Genomic DNA, 17652 nt, shown 5'->3' on the forward strand with positions numbered 1-17652 from the left:
TAAAATAAAATAAATTGTTCAGTAGAGTTTGAATCTTTTATTGGCAGGAATTATTTTACTAACGTAAAAGAAGAAATGTGTTTGAAATAAGTTAATAAATTTAAGATTCGGTTGATGGGTTATTATGCTGAAATGGTGTAGAAGAAAACAATTGAAATGTGGCAGTATGTGAAATTAATCCTAAATTGAAAGTATGAATTTGGCAATAGAATTCATGTTAAGTAGTTTCATAAATTGCTAAATATCTCTCCAATATGTGTTTATTGTATGTTCTTGCATTTTTATTTTTGTTGCTATTGGCGTAAAGCGGATCATGTGGTGCGCTTGGTGGCTGCGCGTAGCTGTTGTTGAGCGCTACATCTAGCGGTAAAAATTGCTAATAACTATACTAAATTGTGTACTATAAACAATTACGCTTTTTACATTAACATTTATTATTCTTATTATTTTTTACATTTTGTTGAAAAACTATTGTAGACGTAAGTTTTTTGAATTTTGTATAAAAATAAATAAATATAGAAGCACCGTGCTTCTTGATATAAACGATATATATATATATATATATAATATGTAAATGTGTTAATCTTTTATTTCATTTTATTTCTGTCACCATGGCAGCAGAGATATAATTAAGTGAAATTCTATTCTTTTTTTCTTTAATGAATATAAACAAAATACTTTATGTGCTCACAAACATGACGATATGAACGCGTCGAGGGTCCAGATGGACCCTTGCCCAATCCATCCTGGCTGGATGGTCGGGCAAGCGAAGCGAGTCCTGTATGAATTATATTTATTATATAAAAAAAACCTCATTATTTTTTAGAAACATTTTTAAGGTAAATTGTTTTGTGGTTGACGGTTTTCTTTTATTCAATGAGATTAACACATGTATTCTAATACATTCTTTAATTCTAAAAATATATAGTAGTAAATTAATAGTAAATTATCGTTTATTTAAAATATTACTTTTTGGCATTATTTTTGTTAGATATTCATCTAATTATACTTCTTAATAAGGTGATTCCACTCTTACGTCTGGACCTGAAACAAATAAAATCATTTTCTTCATACGGGATATAATTTGCAGAATTAAATAATTAATTCATACCTATTAATTTATTATTAGATAGTACAGTAAAACGTTATTTTTACATACTTTCTTGTAACTAATGGCTCATTCGTGCCCTCAAATTTTGCAACGTTAAAAAACTCAGTTCCCGACGTGATACTATAGTGAAATTTTTCACAAGGACGTAAGTCGGGTGTCAATACAATATTCCATTGTTAATTTCTATAATTTACATATAGAAACTTTTTATATAATTTGTCGGAAGTGAGGGCAACATCTGGTGGAAGAAAGCTGATGTATATGCATTGAATGAGACTACAACTTATATACATATAGAATGACTCATGACTTAATTATGAATAAAAAGTAGAAAATTAAACAAATTTTTTTTTTTTAATTTTAAAAACAGTTCGTTCTAAAAAGTAAAAAATAGTTTTGTTTTCAAAAAAATTACTATTAAAAAAAAATTCTGTTTATGCATAATTAAAAAGAAAAACGTGGGGCGCACGCGAGTTGTAAAGTAATTGTATATGAAAGCGTGCCCTACGCTTTTCTTTTAGTCATGCATAAATAGAAAATTTTTTAAAAAGTGATTTTCTTGAAAGTAATTTTCTTGAAAAACTAAATTATTTTTTATTCCGGCTTTGATATTCCGGATTCTACATTTGCCAGAAGGACGTAGTATCCATTCAAAGATACCAGTTCAATTTTAATTTCTAATAAACCATTAATATTAATATCTAACATTATAAAACTTTTGAAAGAAATTTGAATAAGGAACTAGCCGTGCATGTATGTCTTTGTATGCTATACCGCAATAATATATTTCTAGAGAGAAAAATGAACATTTTTACTAATCAAATTTAAAATGATTAATTACATACGAACTACAAAAAATAATTACATACCAAATCTCTTAAGATAATCAGAAAGTGTAATTGAAACGGTGTACAGAAACTCGAAGCTTGTGGGTAGGGATATGAAATGTAATTTTTGTAGCGGATGAAAACCATACCTGACCACGATTCGAACCTGGGACCTTCGGATGAAAGCCGAGACGTTATTACTCGCGCTACGGAGGCTGGCTAAGATTAAAGGACAAACTTTTAAGAAGACTCTGTGACAAGAGAAGCAAACTTTGCCGTTTTAAATTGGAAGTGGAAGATGCGCCGTGGAAATTTATAATACTAATTTCTTTTCCAATTTAACAAAATGGAATACATTTTTTACTTTGGTTATCTGGTAATTTGATAAATAATTATTCAATATTTTACTTCCTTGAATCTAGTCTGGATCTCGTGACAATAGTGCGATCATAATTTTTTTTTTACGTTCCATTATTTCAGGTTCGCGATACCAGGATTAAGACTGTTAAGCATTTCTAGTACAGTGTTCAGACTGTTATAAGAAATAGTTGTAATGTCCAGTGTCACTGGTTTGTCCTTCCTCATATAAATAAATAAACTTAATTATATCATTTCTTCTTAATATCTTTTAATCAAAATTTATGAAAGATTTAGTGAGAAAATTAAAAAAAAAACCTATTTAAAAGAAAACTGTACCCAGAAATCTAGCAGTGATAATGGAAAACTTGCATATTTTAACGCTTAAGCGGCATACTGAAAAGCAAGACGTGTTTCACAGTACTAGATTGAATCACAATTACAATACTAGATTTTAATCAACGCGTGGTCACGTCGCGACGGCTGCAAAGAGTTGGTTTTGCAATCCAGTTTTAATAAATCCTTACATACCTGAGTGGTCAAAACAAACCGTTGTCTATTCTACAACGGAATAATCTTAATGAATATTCAACAATATTTATTATTAATTGTTAAGTCATTTATTGATATTTATACATACATATGTATATAAACATGACCGGGCGCAGTAGCGATATTCACTTAAAAGAAGCAGCCTCTGTAGTATTGGAATTTAATGAAAATGAGAGGTGATCGATTGATTGCTAAGGCGTTTCAATGATTTTCGAAGGAACTTAAGAAAGGGTCAGGCTAGAGTTCGCTAGATTCAACAAATTAAAAACAAACTGGAAAAAATGGACAGTGATCCATGATAACGTAAAAGATAGTATGTGGAGTGACAGAAACGAGTTTTTGTGTTCCACCTCATCAAAGAAGATTTATTTTTATAACCCACTATTGGACAAAACAAAATTCGACCTATCGCCGTATAATTGAGTGTTTAATGGATTGTTTTAGAGAAAATATTTATCCTAAAATTTATAAAAAATTAAAATAGTTGACCTTAATTTACTTACTCCAATCAAATGGTTGTCTATTTTGGTAATAATAGTTGGCGTTCGAATTGTTGCTGTTTTGTAGAACTCCATCTTCGGAATCTGTAGTTAGAGTAGTTTTTGCCATGTAAAATTCTTCATGCTACAAAAATAATTAAAAAAATTATGTACATTTTGCATAAGAAAAAAATTAAATACAGTTTAATGTATTACAAATTTGCTGATCATCCAGACGTCCGAACCCTACTGTGTTTGTTATCCTCATGATTGTGAGAATACTAATAAATAAATTACAATTAAGGTATACAGATTTTACAAATACTCGAATCGCAAAAAACAGAACAATAATAGCTATAATTAACTCAACTACACAGACTGTTGACGAGGAAAAATTTACAACTTCATCCAAGGAGGCAAGGCCCTCGATGTATAGCTTAAAACCTTCCCTGGTATAACACGATTGTATCCTGAAGAAAATTTGAAAAGCAATCGGTTGGTTGGTTCTTTCGTGATGTTGTTGCAAACGGACAGACCTACTTGCCGCAAACTTTCACATATATATATTATGTGTAACATCATTATATCAGAGTTGTTGACCCTTTAAGAGATACAGTCTACTAGGATAAAATTTTGAAACCGAAGTACTTCGGTTATACGCTGATAATTGACGGTTTATACGCTGATGATTACTAATAACAATATATTCGTTATTCTATTAATAAGAACATAGATTCCAGTCAGCCATATACGGCTAAGTTCTTAAAGAAATGAAAAATAAAATCTTTCGCCAAGTTGATGAGGTACTTTTGAAGGTCTGTTATTCCAAGTCGAGTTTATTTCTTTGAGCTTTTATCTGCGGTAAGTATTCGAAAATCTAGCAAAATCCATAAGGTTTAATTGCCAATCGATTTGGATCGATTGAATTATATATCGATTTGAATTATCGTAAATTAATGCTTTCAGAGTAGCTCTGTTTGCTATTTTCTGGATGTCGCTGATATCCTGGAAAGGAATATATAAAGAATCCTTTTTGTACTTAATAATAACTCGAATTTAATCTCAAAAGTCATGCCAAAATATTCATTCATACATAATTTCCCTATTAATTGCCTAATAATTAATCTTTTCTCATTTATCTTAGTACGTTAAGGTCCAGCAATTTTCCAGTTATTTTCCATTCTCCAAGTCAAGGTTTGGTTTTTTCCTCCTAGTTTAAGAGATAACCTCGTTTTAATTTAATAAGTTTTGAACACAAGTTGTTATAATTTGATTTATTAGCTTAATTTTAATTTTTTTCTATAAAATGTAAAGTTTTTATCTAGAAATGACGTATAAAAAACAGATACATTTTAAACAACGGATACATTTTAAAAAAAACAGATTGTATCGTGAAAATTACCTTTTTTTTATGGAAGTTTCTTTTTTCCTCTCGAAAATATTAAGTGATATGTTATTGTTATCAATTTTGTTAGTTTATAAGTTTTCTGTACTTACGTATCGAGGATCGCTGCAAAGGAATGTTTCATGCGTTGTTGTAGTCGTGACTCGGCTTGCTGTATATCCTGAAGATATACCTTCAGGGAATTCCAGCCCTGGAACATCGGGTATCCTATCGCACCTGTGAAAAAAAGTTTTTCTAATTAGTTTTGTGAGAATAAATATAAGTTTTTTTTTTAATTTTATGAATTACATATTTATCATATACTTTATAAATATTTTATTAATAAATAGGTAATAAAATTGATTAAACAAATTTTATATATTTATGCAACATTTAATATAATTTTTAATTAAATTTTGTCAGTCATTTGGTTATTAATGACGTCCGTATTAGTCATTTTAATCCAACATCTATAAGATACAAATGATGTAGAGAGTCCTTCTTACGAAATATACAGAAATGGTTCGACGAATCGGTGTGTAAATATATTTATATATATACAAGTATAGTAACATACCCGTCGCGGCTTTACCCGCGACAGGTATGATATAATATGGTTACTTGCGTTTCTCGTTGCGGTCATTTTTTTTTTTATGTTTTTTAATCAAGTAACCGGAGTCGCGCGGCAATACAATGGCAGTGGCCGTGTTGGTTGAGCCGCTGTTCAGTACATCGTCGCACCACTTAAAAAATCAAAATTAAAAAAAAAACTCGAAAGTGGTTTTTAGATATTTGCAAACCCACATATACAGAATATCTCGTTCAGTATTGTCGGAAATCGGTAAAATTTGCAATCATTGTTCAATGTTTTTTTTATTTTTCTTCACCCCTTTCAAGCTCGAATTTCAAAAAAATCTAGAATTTTTTTTAGATATTCTCACGAAGAGTACACAAAGCAAAAAAGAAGTTACTGAGAAATTAAAAAATAGTCTGGTTTCAAACAAAAATTCTAGAAATCCATTTTAACCCTTTAAATTCGGAATTTGGAAAATCTAGAAATTTGTTTAGAAATTTATCTTCTGTAGTTTTTAAAACTACAAAAAAGTGTTTTACTTTAATGTAAAAAGTGTTTAAAAAATGGAGAATATTTTTAAATAAGTTTTATCTTGTAGCTTATTGATTGTACTTATTAATTGTTCGCTTAAAATGATTTCAGTATTCTGATAAGGTCCCTATAAATGTGCAACTACGAATTATACAGACACCGATTTCAAAAAAAGCTAAATGAAGTAACTCATTTTAAATCATTTATCTAATTCCAATTACCACGAACAACAAAATTATTTGAAAATCAAATAAATCTAAACACCGTAGAAACACTCAATCGGACAATACACAATGTTTCCAACGGTAGCTTTTGAAGAAATTTGATTTAGATCAAAACTAATTCAGACTCGGGGTTTAATTTTTATAACGTTTACTTTAAATTAATATTTATTGTACAATTTTTTCGATTTTACAAACTTTTCTATAAATAACAGTCTCGTTAACTGTTATTTTGCATAAATTAAATTGTAAATATTTTTTTATTTTTTGAAAAACCTTGCATACATTTTTTGCTTTTTCTATTACAAATATTACAAAAATTCAAATTATAAGTATCGATCATCGTAGCATTGTATCTATATTACAATGTTACGATATGTGGATGAACGTACTACATATATGTAGTATGTTTCTTAAAGACCATAAAAATAACGTTGTAGATGATTTGTCATTTTGTAAGTCGCTCCACAAAATGACGTAGCATTCTCAACAATAACCATGATTACTTGGGAAGTGAGGAGTGAAGTGGTTTCACGATCTCTTCTTACCGAATAAAATATGCAGTTGCATGTCAGCAAACCATTGTTAATTTGAAATTCAGCTCTATAAGCGAGACTTTCATTCTCTTCACTACAGGGGTTAGCTGTATAGTGAACGTCATTATTCTCAGACAAAAGTAACTCTTGACTGGTTTCTTTAAACCAGTTCCTTTAAATACATCAACGCTACATGAAAGATAAAGGTATTTAATGCAAATCAACCGAGAAATGTAGTACTCCTTTCTGTAGTTAAACAATATGTTACGTGCACTGCTTTAACTCAGCGTTATATTATTAATAATAAGTTTAACAAAATTACGAAATTGAAATATAATTTTTGTCGAAAATTTCACAGTAACTGAATATTACTGTTGCGACCCGGTATAAGAAACATAATTTGGCTCAGTCCTTAAATATAATAAAATATGCATGCTCTTCGGCCTTAGTTATTCCTATTCCTTTGTAAGATCATTAGGCTAAAGAATCGAATTTTGTTGATTTTAGTGGTGTAAATAAGATTTTTTACAGTATTATAATTGTTATATTGTACTTACTTTGGTGGAAATGGAAAACCTGGTGGGAATTTTGGTACCTTCACATTCCTGAAAACAAAATTATTATTATTATTATTCCTTTAAATAAAAGATACATATTGTTCAAAATTAACTCTGTACTTTAAAATAAATCTGTAAGACTAAATACACGTATATTATTGCTCATTACGTTAACATTCATGAAGCTACTGCCGATTACAACGGAATGATGTTTTCATTTTGTTTATTTTCAACACTTAAATTAAGAACAGGTTAAAACTTGGTACGGATGGTCATCCAATTTGTAATAATGTATTTTTTAATTGCTTTTATTGAATTAGAAATCGTAAACATTTGTTAAGAAAATCTGTACTTTAAAATCAGATTGTCTTGATTTCCTTCACTTTTACTGTACAGTGATAAATATTTATATTTTTAATTTATAAAAATATTTTATCTTTACAGCAAGTTAGAGCAGTCATTTTTGTGAAGTCATGTTGCTTGTTCGAATAATATTTATCTGACTTATATTTACTTATTAATAATAGATTCATCATCGCTTGACATACACTTTGCTTCATTGCTGTTGAAGCTGCGTCACACGGGAATTTAACATGTTTCTGTGACCTGATACTTCACTTTTTTTTTACTTGCTAATAATCTAAAACTATAAACTTGTCGATATTATATAAAAGAGCAGAGGTGATTTTAGAATATAACTGATTCCTAGAAAACTACGACGTTCTCATAGATGTTAGCCTTTTTTTTTCTTTAGCCTTTGGGAATCACCGTCAGGTATTCCTTCAGAGGAAGAATGAGGATGATATGTATGAGTGTAAATGAATTGTAGTCTTGTACAGTCTCAGTTAGACCGTTCCTGAGATGTGTGGTTAATTGAAATCCAACCACCAAAGAACACCGATATGCACGATCTATTATTCATATGCGTGAATAATAATAATAATAGTAAAGGCAGCTACTTTTAGCTGCCTTTACTAGGATTTGAAACTGGAACTCTCGACTTCGAAATCAGTTGATTTGAAAAGACGCGTTTACCAGTAGACCAACCCGTTGGGTCATAGATGTTTGCCTACTGATCTGAATCATAACGGCCAGTTCTCACAAAAAGCCCTGAAGATACCCTACGAGTCCTATTACAAGGTGTGGCACAGTGGAAGACCGTAGAAAGATTCTTGAGGACGGTCATGAGGAAGCTCCAATTATATGTGGAGTTCTGTAGAGGAGAATGGTGCCGGAGGGCGCGAGGCGGACAGGTCCTCGGCTAAGTGCCTAGGTGGCCCCCTAGTACGTGTGGGGGTTGCCTGGGTGCGATGAGGCCGGAGACACTCTGCTCGTGCGTCTGATTGTGGCTACTGGTAAGTGGTGTGACTATTTAAGATTTTTGTCTTGACGGCTGTGTGGGTGTTGTGGATATTAGTAGCATGTCCTGTTTTCTGCAGGTTTTTGTGTGTTTTTATCGGCGTATGTATTTGACGTGCTGTATGTGTTGCTTCCAGTAGTGTTGTGTAACAACATTGTTGGATTGTTATGACTGTGTGTGGGTGGTTTCCCCTTCTTCTGATGAAATGTTTTTATGAGCAGTCCCAGTAAGGGGGTAGCCAGGGGTGGTCGGTAGTCGGTAGTACACAGGTATACATACGCCCTTGTTTATAATTGGCGGAACCTGTTAGCGTGCTCGACACTGCTTAGCCGCTCGTAAATGGGGTGCCTCCACCTCTCAAAGTTCTCACAAAAAGCTAAGCGAAAATTTTCTTTGTAATTATTTTAGAAAAGTAGCGGACGATATATGTATATTTTAGGAAAACTTTTTTCGTGTTTACCTTAACGGCTTAAAAGACGTTATTCAACGTAGGGAATTGCTATCTGCTGATTACCATTACTTTCAGAGAAAGCAACAGTTATAACGGAAACTGAGACATAGATCTAAAGTATTAATATATTGAATATATTTTATTTAAGAACTAATAAAATAGCTATGATTATATTTATAAAAAGATTCTACGCTGTTAATTAGATTTTACCTGTTTTTAGTTTTTATCACTTCGTTACCGGAAATGTTGAGATTTTTTAAAAATCTCAAGAAATTTTAAAATAGAGGGTTTTACTCGCGTCATCATCAGTTAAAAATATTTTGCAAGACTTTTTAATTTTAAGTAACTAATTATATTTTATACCATACAGTTTATAATTGTAAATTGTTCACACTTAGATAAAAGTAATACTTAGATAATAATAATTCATATATATATATATATATATATATATATATATATATATATATATATATATATAAAATACATAATATAATCAAGGCAGTCTCCAAAAACTCCTAAAAAAATCCTTTTCGGCACGCCGGTAGGCGGAGGTAGATTTCAACGGTGCTACGTAGGGGATAAAATATATTTCCACCTTAAAGTTATGAAAAACTTCAAATTTACTCAATAGACAATGGTTGCGTGTGAAAAAAAGTTTCCCATGTTTAGCATACAAGCCCCATTTTCTTATAATTCCAGAAACATTTTGGTCATCCCTTGCTGCCGTAAGGGTTGGTCATATCAAAAATTGTTTCAGACTAAAGTTTTAGGTAATGGTTAGAGAAATAACGACTACTTTAAACAGATTCGATACTATGCCTGTTAACGGAGGTATGATTTTTTTTTGTCTTCGATACCCCATTTTTTACACCCCTGGGTCAATGGTTGGTGATACCAAAAAACTTTACTTAGATAATTTTTAGGCCCTTATCCGAAGAATAGTAGGAACTTTAACCGAATTCGATATTTTACTTAATAAGAAAGTTATAGCGATATTTTGTTTTTCGAATAAGCTCCCCCATGATCCGATTTTGCCCATTAACGAACTCGACTGAGATTTTGGGTCTTTATATTTTATGAATCCATTTGGAAGTTATTGGTGAAAAATTACGGCAGTTATCGTGTCCACAAGAAAGTGGAATATATATATATATATATATATATATATATATATATATATATAAACTTTTTAAGTTAGAGTGGTTTTGGGATCTGGCGGATGTGAAACGCGAACAAATGTCGAAATTTTCCGGAAGTCGAATCATGGTACCCGTTACAATAGGTAGCTTTCTTATGAAATTACCTAAAAAAATAATTTTACAACGAAACATTTATCTGTATGTAAGAAAATGAAATAAATATACTGTAAAAATACAAATTAAAAATAAAATGTACTATAAATATTTATCTATGGATATAAATAAAATTAACAAATAATTTTCAAAACTTACGGAACATATTCTCCAGCCGAAAAAGGTGTAAAAGTTGTTGCTTCTTCTCCTCTGTGTCTGTTTCTTAATTCTCTTTCTTCTTCTTCCTGTCTGCGTTTCTGTTCCTCCCATCTTCGAGTAGCTTCTTCCTGCCTTTGTATTTCTTGCAGTCTACGTTTTTGATCTTCCCATCTTCGAGCGTCTTCTTCCTGTTTACGTCTCTGTTCTTCCCGTCTTCTAAATTCTAGTTCTTGTCTTTGTCTTTCTTCATCAAAATATGATCGTCGAGGAGCCTCTGTCGATCTATCCCATGAGTGTTGTGCAGGTTGTTCTAACCTGCGTCTGTTTTCATCGATTTGTGACGGCTGTACTGGCCTTTCTTCCGGATTTTGTTCTCTTCCGTATACCGGTTCATCTGTCCTACCGTTTTCTTGTAACGTTTTGCATTCTTGCATTTTGCTTCTTCTTATTTGATTTTGATGCCTGATGTCATTTCGAAGTTGTCTGATACATGTGCTGTACTCCTCCCCGTTGTAGGCGTTTGTTCTGTAACAAATATTTACGTATTATATTTACAATAAATATGATATAATTCGTGTTATTATAATCGATGTAAGAAACATGATGGCACCTAAGTTGTTAAATTTCTTTTAATTAATATATATAGATTAATTTATTCTGTCTTAGAGTAGCAAGAACTTCTGAACAATAGAGCTTTGGTAGTTGTCTTTTGTCGATATTGTAGAATTATTTTGAGTAAAAATGCATTTTTCTTTTTTTTTTATCCTTGAAAGGAAGAAAGTTCAAAAGAGAAAGTATTTACCATATTGAAAAATAACGGTCTTATTTTATTGATTTCAGTTATTTACAATAAATTCATTCCTATTTTGCTATTATAAAGATAGGTTCAAAAAAATGTTTGGAATTTAGCGAAATAAGAAGCCAGAATTACTTTTTGTGATTATCGCTTATTACCGATAACATTTGATGGTAATAAATATAAATAATTTTTCATAATATTACGAATATATTTATGTTAATTTTAAAAATGTAAGAAAATTTATGAAGTTAGCGTAAACATTATTCTTTGTCATTACACTTTATACGTCGAAGTATTTCTTTTGAAAAAGTAATTTTATTCCTAGTTGTTTTACAAATCTGTTGAATAAATTAATTTTTTTTTAATGATATTTTGTTAAATAACAGGTTTGTAGTTAGAGATTGAGGTTTTTGTTATTCTGAATAGTCTTCTGATGTGATTTTTTTTTTCTTTAAATATTTATCCAAGTAAATAATCGATTCGGCATTATTATGTTTCCCTTTTTTGTAAACAATTCGTTTAATAATCAATTGTGTTGTAAACTTTTTATAAACATTTTTTTTTGTAATTACTCGGTAATAGTGAGTTTAATAATAAAAAGGAAAATAAACTTTAATTAAGTGTTGAGTTATGCTTTATAATGATTTATTTCATAATAAAATACTAAAGTAGGTAGCATTTTGGTCTTTCATCTAAAAGGTACAAAGTTCGAAGCCCGGTAAGGCATGGCATTTTTCATATTATACATATTTACATTTTTATATTCTCACGTACAAGTTTCTAAGAAGCTTGTATGGAGAATTAATTCATCAGCCAGTCAAATATATATATATATATATAAATATTAATTTAATTACATACTAAACCGAAAATTAAAATGCAGTTATTTATCTTAACTATATTTATCCAAATTTTACGTACATTACTTAAATTAATGATTGTTTTGGTTATTAGTTTCCGTCGTTATTAATAACTTTTCAATGTGATTATTAAAATAAGTATGAATAGTTTATATTTTTTCTAAAAGAACTTTTTGCATAAGATTCTTATTTATAGAATAGCTTAAAATTCTGTTAGGCTTCAATTTTCCTTTAAAAAAAAGAAGTATTCGTTAAAGGTTATGTAAAAAAATAAAACAATTTTTTTTTCATATGAATACCACGCTCTCTTATTTGAAAAAAGTACGTACTAATAATATCGTAAAGAATTAAATGGGTTTTAAATTTTGTGGTTGTGAAATTTTTATCAACTGATTTCGCCTAATGCTGTGGAAAAAAAATTGGTAGTAGAAACTTATATTTATTGCAAAGAAAAACATAATAAAGTAATAAATATGCTTGTGAATGCCTTTCACTTAATTATAGATTGATAAATTTGAATTATTAGGAAAATATTGGATTCACTAATAATCAGTGAGGGCTGGAAAAATAAGAAGTAATGATGAAATATATATAAAATCGCAGAAAAATTCCAGAAACAATTAGAAAAAGAAGATTAAATGAATTTGTTTGGGTACTTATATAGAATGAATTGCCTTAATTAGACAGGTTAACGAAACAAATTTTCAAGTACCTTTGGAAAATGAAGTTAACAACAATCTGGATCCAAGAAATCAAAAAAATATTTAGAAGAAACAACATAAAAGAGTGTGAAATAACAGAAAAAGATGTGTTTCATAGGTAAGTACGTAAAATTGAAGGATTCCAAAGAAGGAAGGATAAGAGAATTGGAACAAAATGATTCGAGGAAAGGAAAAACGCGAACTGAAAAGACGAAAGAACTGGAAGATAAGGAAACAACAAAAAAGAAGGAAATAATTGTTAGGTGGTCCTTAGGCGGCCATAACGAAAAAAGAAGAAGAAAATAATGGATAAATTTTAATCTGCACTTAATGGGATTTTTTTTTTTAAATTCTATTTGGTAAAAATAATTAATCCAACAAACATTTCTGGATGTTACATGAAAGATATTCCATACATTATATTTATTATGTATAACATAATTTTTATCGAATAATAATAAAGCCTTAAATATCGGAGATTATTATTTTCTTATTATTCTGAACGGAACTGATTCACAGTTTCTGAAATATCTATTTATCCTGTTAACTATATCCCATTCGGATGCACTATCCATCCGGATGTTTTATAGAAATTTCTAATATAATTACAAATTTAAATATAAAAGACCTATAATATAACAAGAATTATCAAAATAACTAAGCAGAAAAATCAAATTCTCTTTTCAGTATCTTATATAATTGTAAAAAAAACTTCCGTCTATCTCTACGTACATTCATTATTTATTAAATAGCTGACTGACAGTATGTGAATGATATGGCTCGCGTAACAATCAGTCAAATAAAATCATCAATTTTGTTTAATAAGATTTTATATTGGATGTTTTTTTAATTAAAAGTGATCAAAAGATGCTGCTCTTTAGTTCAATCTATTTAATATATGAGTATCAGAATTCTTAAAAAAATAAACTTGAAATTGTTAAAATATTTAGTTAAAAAAATTGAAATAATGTCCACAAAACGAATAATTTTTTTTTTTTACAAACGATCATTTTAATGTATAGTAATTGTAATAAAAAAAAATTATATATATATATTTATATGTATTACTTACTCATTTAGAAGTAAGGCAGTTGTGCATACGACTAGAAGAAAATACAAAAGCCTCATGGCAGATTATTTTAACAACATAAAATTACAGTATCTTGTTCTATCTGCTTCTTCAGCGGTACTGAATCCTTTGCAGAATATTGGTGTGTGTATATATATGTATTTTAATACATGTGTGTATATATACATGCTGTGTACGTTCCTATGGACGTCATTTAGATCCTTTATTTTTAATGAATGCGTTCATTCATCATTGTTAGTAGTGAACTTTTCGACTTCATCGTTATTTCTTAGAAGAGAGGGATATGCTTTACAGGAGAGACAAGGAACAAACCCGTACAGTCATCAACCAAAATACTCTCTATAGGTCACTCGTATAGTTTAATATTAATTTAGTCACAGTTACTTATTCAAGCGAGTAATTCTTTGTAATTAAAAAATAAAAAAATAAATAAAACAAAACAAACAGAGGAAACTTTAATGATTATAGCTGTCTTTTCCTTGTTTCACTTTTGTAGTATTAGTAATTATTATACTGGTTATTTCGTTCTTGGAATCTTATAATTATTTCGCTTCGAGATTGTTGTGGCGAGTGTTATAGCACTTTGTTATTCTTGACCGAGAGGCGTGGGTTAATATCAGATGCTAGAAGTTAAGTAGAAATATAAATTTGATGACATCATTCGTCATCTACGTATACCCAACAAAGCTGCAAATATTTACCCAGACTTCGCTTCAACACTTTCTTGTTTACATTTTTCTAATTAGAAATAATTTCATTTTACTGTTTATATAATACATAATCTAATGAATTGTTCTAAAAATTCGTGCGTACTTAGATTTTCTTAAAAAGTACGAATTTCAATGTTATTGTAATAAATAAAATATTTAATTATTATTTCGTATTAATAACAAGTTTACTACACCAAAATAATGCTTTTCAGATTATTAATCATTTTTCATTACTTTTATTTTCCTGGCATCATAGCTCTAGAGCTCTGCTGCAAGAAGGAAAATATGGTAATCAATTTACAAATGGGTGGAGTTTTTTTTTTTACATCTCTTGACGATTCATGACGTAGGAACTCCCCCACCCAAAAAAAAAAACAAGGGGAAATGTTCGTACATACGTATATTGGCGTTTGATGCTTAATAACGTTTGACTGGATAAACCGATTTTAATGAAATTTGGCACAGATATTTATGCTAAATATGGAGCAATTTGTTGGTAAAAGGTTGGGGGTCAGTTTTCTCAAAATTTTGCAAACATAACTCCACTTTATATTAAGCTTAGTACATGCGTGCGTGCTTATCTTACCTTTAAAAAAATTTATGTGAAAATTCCCCTTCCCCTCAAAATCGAAAAATATTTATTTATTTTTATTCATTTCATATTTTTAACCGAATTTGTTTAACGTTCTCCTAGGCATAGTAGTAGTGCAAGCGACTCAAAAAAATATGATCCCCCTACTTTTCACAGAGTCTGGACATCGGTCCCTTAATTAGAAAGCCTACCTATTTCTAATTAACGGGCAGGTTTTGCATTATTTAATAGCCGTTATTTATTTTTATTTTAAGATAGACGGAGTTGTAGTTCGATTGAAGGGATTCGGACCTTTGTAGATCGGGTTTTGAAATGTTTTTGACTTGTGTTATTCCTTGGGAGATTAACAAATTATGTAGTACCTTTCTCCCGACGCGATTCCGCTTCAGTCAGTCCGCTGTAGGCTTAGCAGGAATGCTCCTGATGAGGCCCTAGTTTTTGGAGGGTGCAATCCACTTTCTTCAAAGAGGTAGTTACGTGCTGTCGGTAAGCGGATAATTGCAAGATGATAAAGGAAGAAAGAATGGTGATCTAGGCTTTTTAGATTCATCTTTTTCTTCATCTTATCCTTGTTCTTAAATCAGCGAGTACGCTCTCTAGGATGTTGTTTGTGCTTCATTCTTCTTTTTGCCAGGCACCGTGACATTTTTTAGTAAATATTTATAACTGTAACCCTGAAAGACCTGTGAGCCATGAAAAGTGCATTACAGGTCCTCTTCGTTATCTCCGACGGACGATAATGGGATTTCTTCTCAATTCTTCGTCGCTGTCTTCCGATGGTCATCGTTATCTTCTGCTTTCATAGGATAAAGGATTGTTGGTAGGACTTATAGTTAATATGATGTAAGTTTGTTCTTCCGCCGAAAAATCCAAATCAATTGGTATAACATATGTTCCTGTTGAAATAAATGGATGCAACACGTCTTATTTAACAAGAAATTTAAACATGTGTAGAGTAAACATATACGAACTGAAGACTTACTACTGCTACTATTACTACTCCTACTGCTACTGCTACTGCTACTAGATGTAATAAATTGTCAAAAAGTCTTATTTTGAAACTAAAAGAACGTAATAATTGTACACAAAAGAAGATTGAATGTATTTTTTTTCGGGATAGAATATTGTTATATATAACGAAACTATGGTTATCAGTCAAAAAAAAATCACGCACCTAGTGTTTTTTAAATCTGGAATATTCACACCCCAAGGTAGTGATTCCCAAACTGTGAACCGCGGAGCTCGGGGAGCTGCGGCCTCTTCATTGGGGCTGCGTGAAATATTGTAAAAGCTTCATAATTAATTGAACTAAGATATCTAATTATTAATTTAATGTTAATAAAGTAAAAAAATAATGAACGGCCTACGGTGTGGTGAGGGCTACTATTATTATAATAGAGTTAATAATGACGTCGGGGAAGTGGCTGTACCACAAAAGGTTGGAGTTGGAATAGGCAGGAATCTCTATAATTTGTCTTACGAAAACGTGCAGCAAACCAAAACATAACAGTATGATGATTCTAATTTAATTTAATTTACCGCAATCCATCGAAGAAAAAATCTTCTCTTTACTATTTACATAAAAATTAATAAAAATAACTGATAATACAAAAATTAGAAAATTTTGATAAAAAGGCATATTTATATTAAAAATAAAAATTATAAGAAAGTTTGTTACCGCTATATTAAACTTTCATGAAGAAAAACAAAAAATATATATATTTGTTACAATGTATTTCTTCAATACCCGATAAGCTACTGGCTGTTGAACTATTGTCATAGTCTCCCAAATTTGTCACAATATCTTCAATAATATTTTCACCCAAAAGACAATAAAAAAATAAAAATAAAAAGGGAAAACTATAAAATAAAGGGAAACTTCGCTTCCCTTTATTTTTTTCTTCTTTAATTATATATTTATACAATTTTTCCATGCATTTACATCTATCTATTCTAGTAATACCTTCTAACAACAAATTTTTTACATCGCATTTACTTAAATGTTGTGGTCTTTCTCCCAATGTAACCTTTGACTTGTGCCCATATCAAATCTATGGGTTAAAATTGCAATGGTATGTAGGAAGACGCAACACGACATAATTTTTTAATTTTGCAATTTCATCTACTTTATAATGAAAATACTTCTGTATAACTGACTTTACTAATCTTATTGGTTATACTTTTAACAAAAAAGATCCAAAATGTTAGGGGTTACTCAAACATCATCCACGTATTTGAATGTTATCAGTTAAATATTTACACTTCCATGAGATTAAAAAATTAGTCTCTTTTCACATGAACCGTCGTCTTACGAGAGCTTTTCTTTTGTACAATAAACGTTTATCTACAAGACAAACACGCATTTTTTCATTTTAGCAGGCGAATAGCTTAAGAAAACTGGAAATCCAATTTACCAACAAAGCAATTCAAAACAGAATTATTTCTTAAAATCGCTGTTTTAAGTCTTCTTTTGTTTGTTATATTTGCGTATATACAAATATATCTT

At 30.1% G+C, this 17652-nt stretch overlaps 1 protein-coding gene and 1 long non-coding RNA gene across 2 annotated transcripts in view; one reads left to right on the top strand and one right to left on the bottom strand.

The window, feature by feature from the left end:
* The window catches only part of LOC142326695 (uncharacterized), a 181192-nt gene that overhangs the window by 72443 nt on the left and 91097 nt on the right, over positions 1–17652 (top strand). The gene's annotated exons all lie outside the window — the stretch shown is intronic.
* Positions 893–13986, bottom strand: LOC142326243 (uncharacterized). The gene is made up of 6 exons (XM_075368555.1): positions 13827–13986; positions 10395–10919; positions 7130–7177; positions 4824–4947; positions 3351–3471; positions 893–1044 (listed from the first exon to the last, which is right to left on the bottom strand). Exons 1-6 carry the CDS (start codon positions 13880–13882, stop codon positions 1013–1015), a joined length of 906 nt encoding a protein of 301 aa, XP_075224670.1. The 5' UTR covers positions 13883–13986; the 3' UTR covers positions 893–1012.

Source organism: Lycorma delicatula, chromosome 6, assembly GCF_047948215.1.
Source record: "Lycorma delicatula isolate Av1 chromosome 6, ASM4794821v1, whole genome shotgun sequence".
Classification (NCBI taxonomy): domain Eukaryota; kingdom Metazoa; phylum Arthropoda; class Insecta; order Hemiptera; family Fulgoridae; genus Lycorma; species Lycorma delicatula.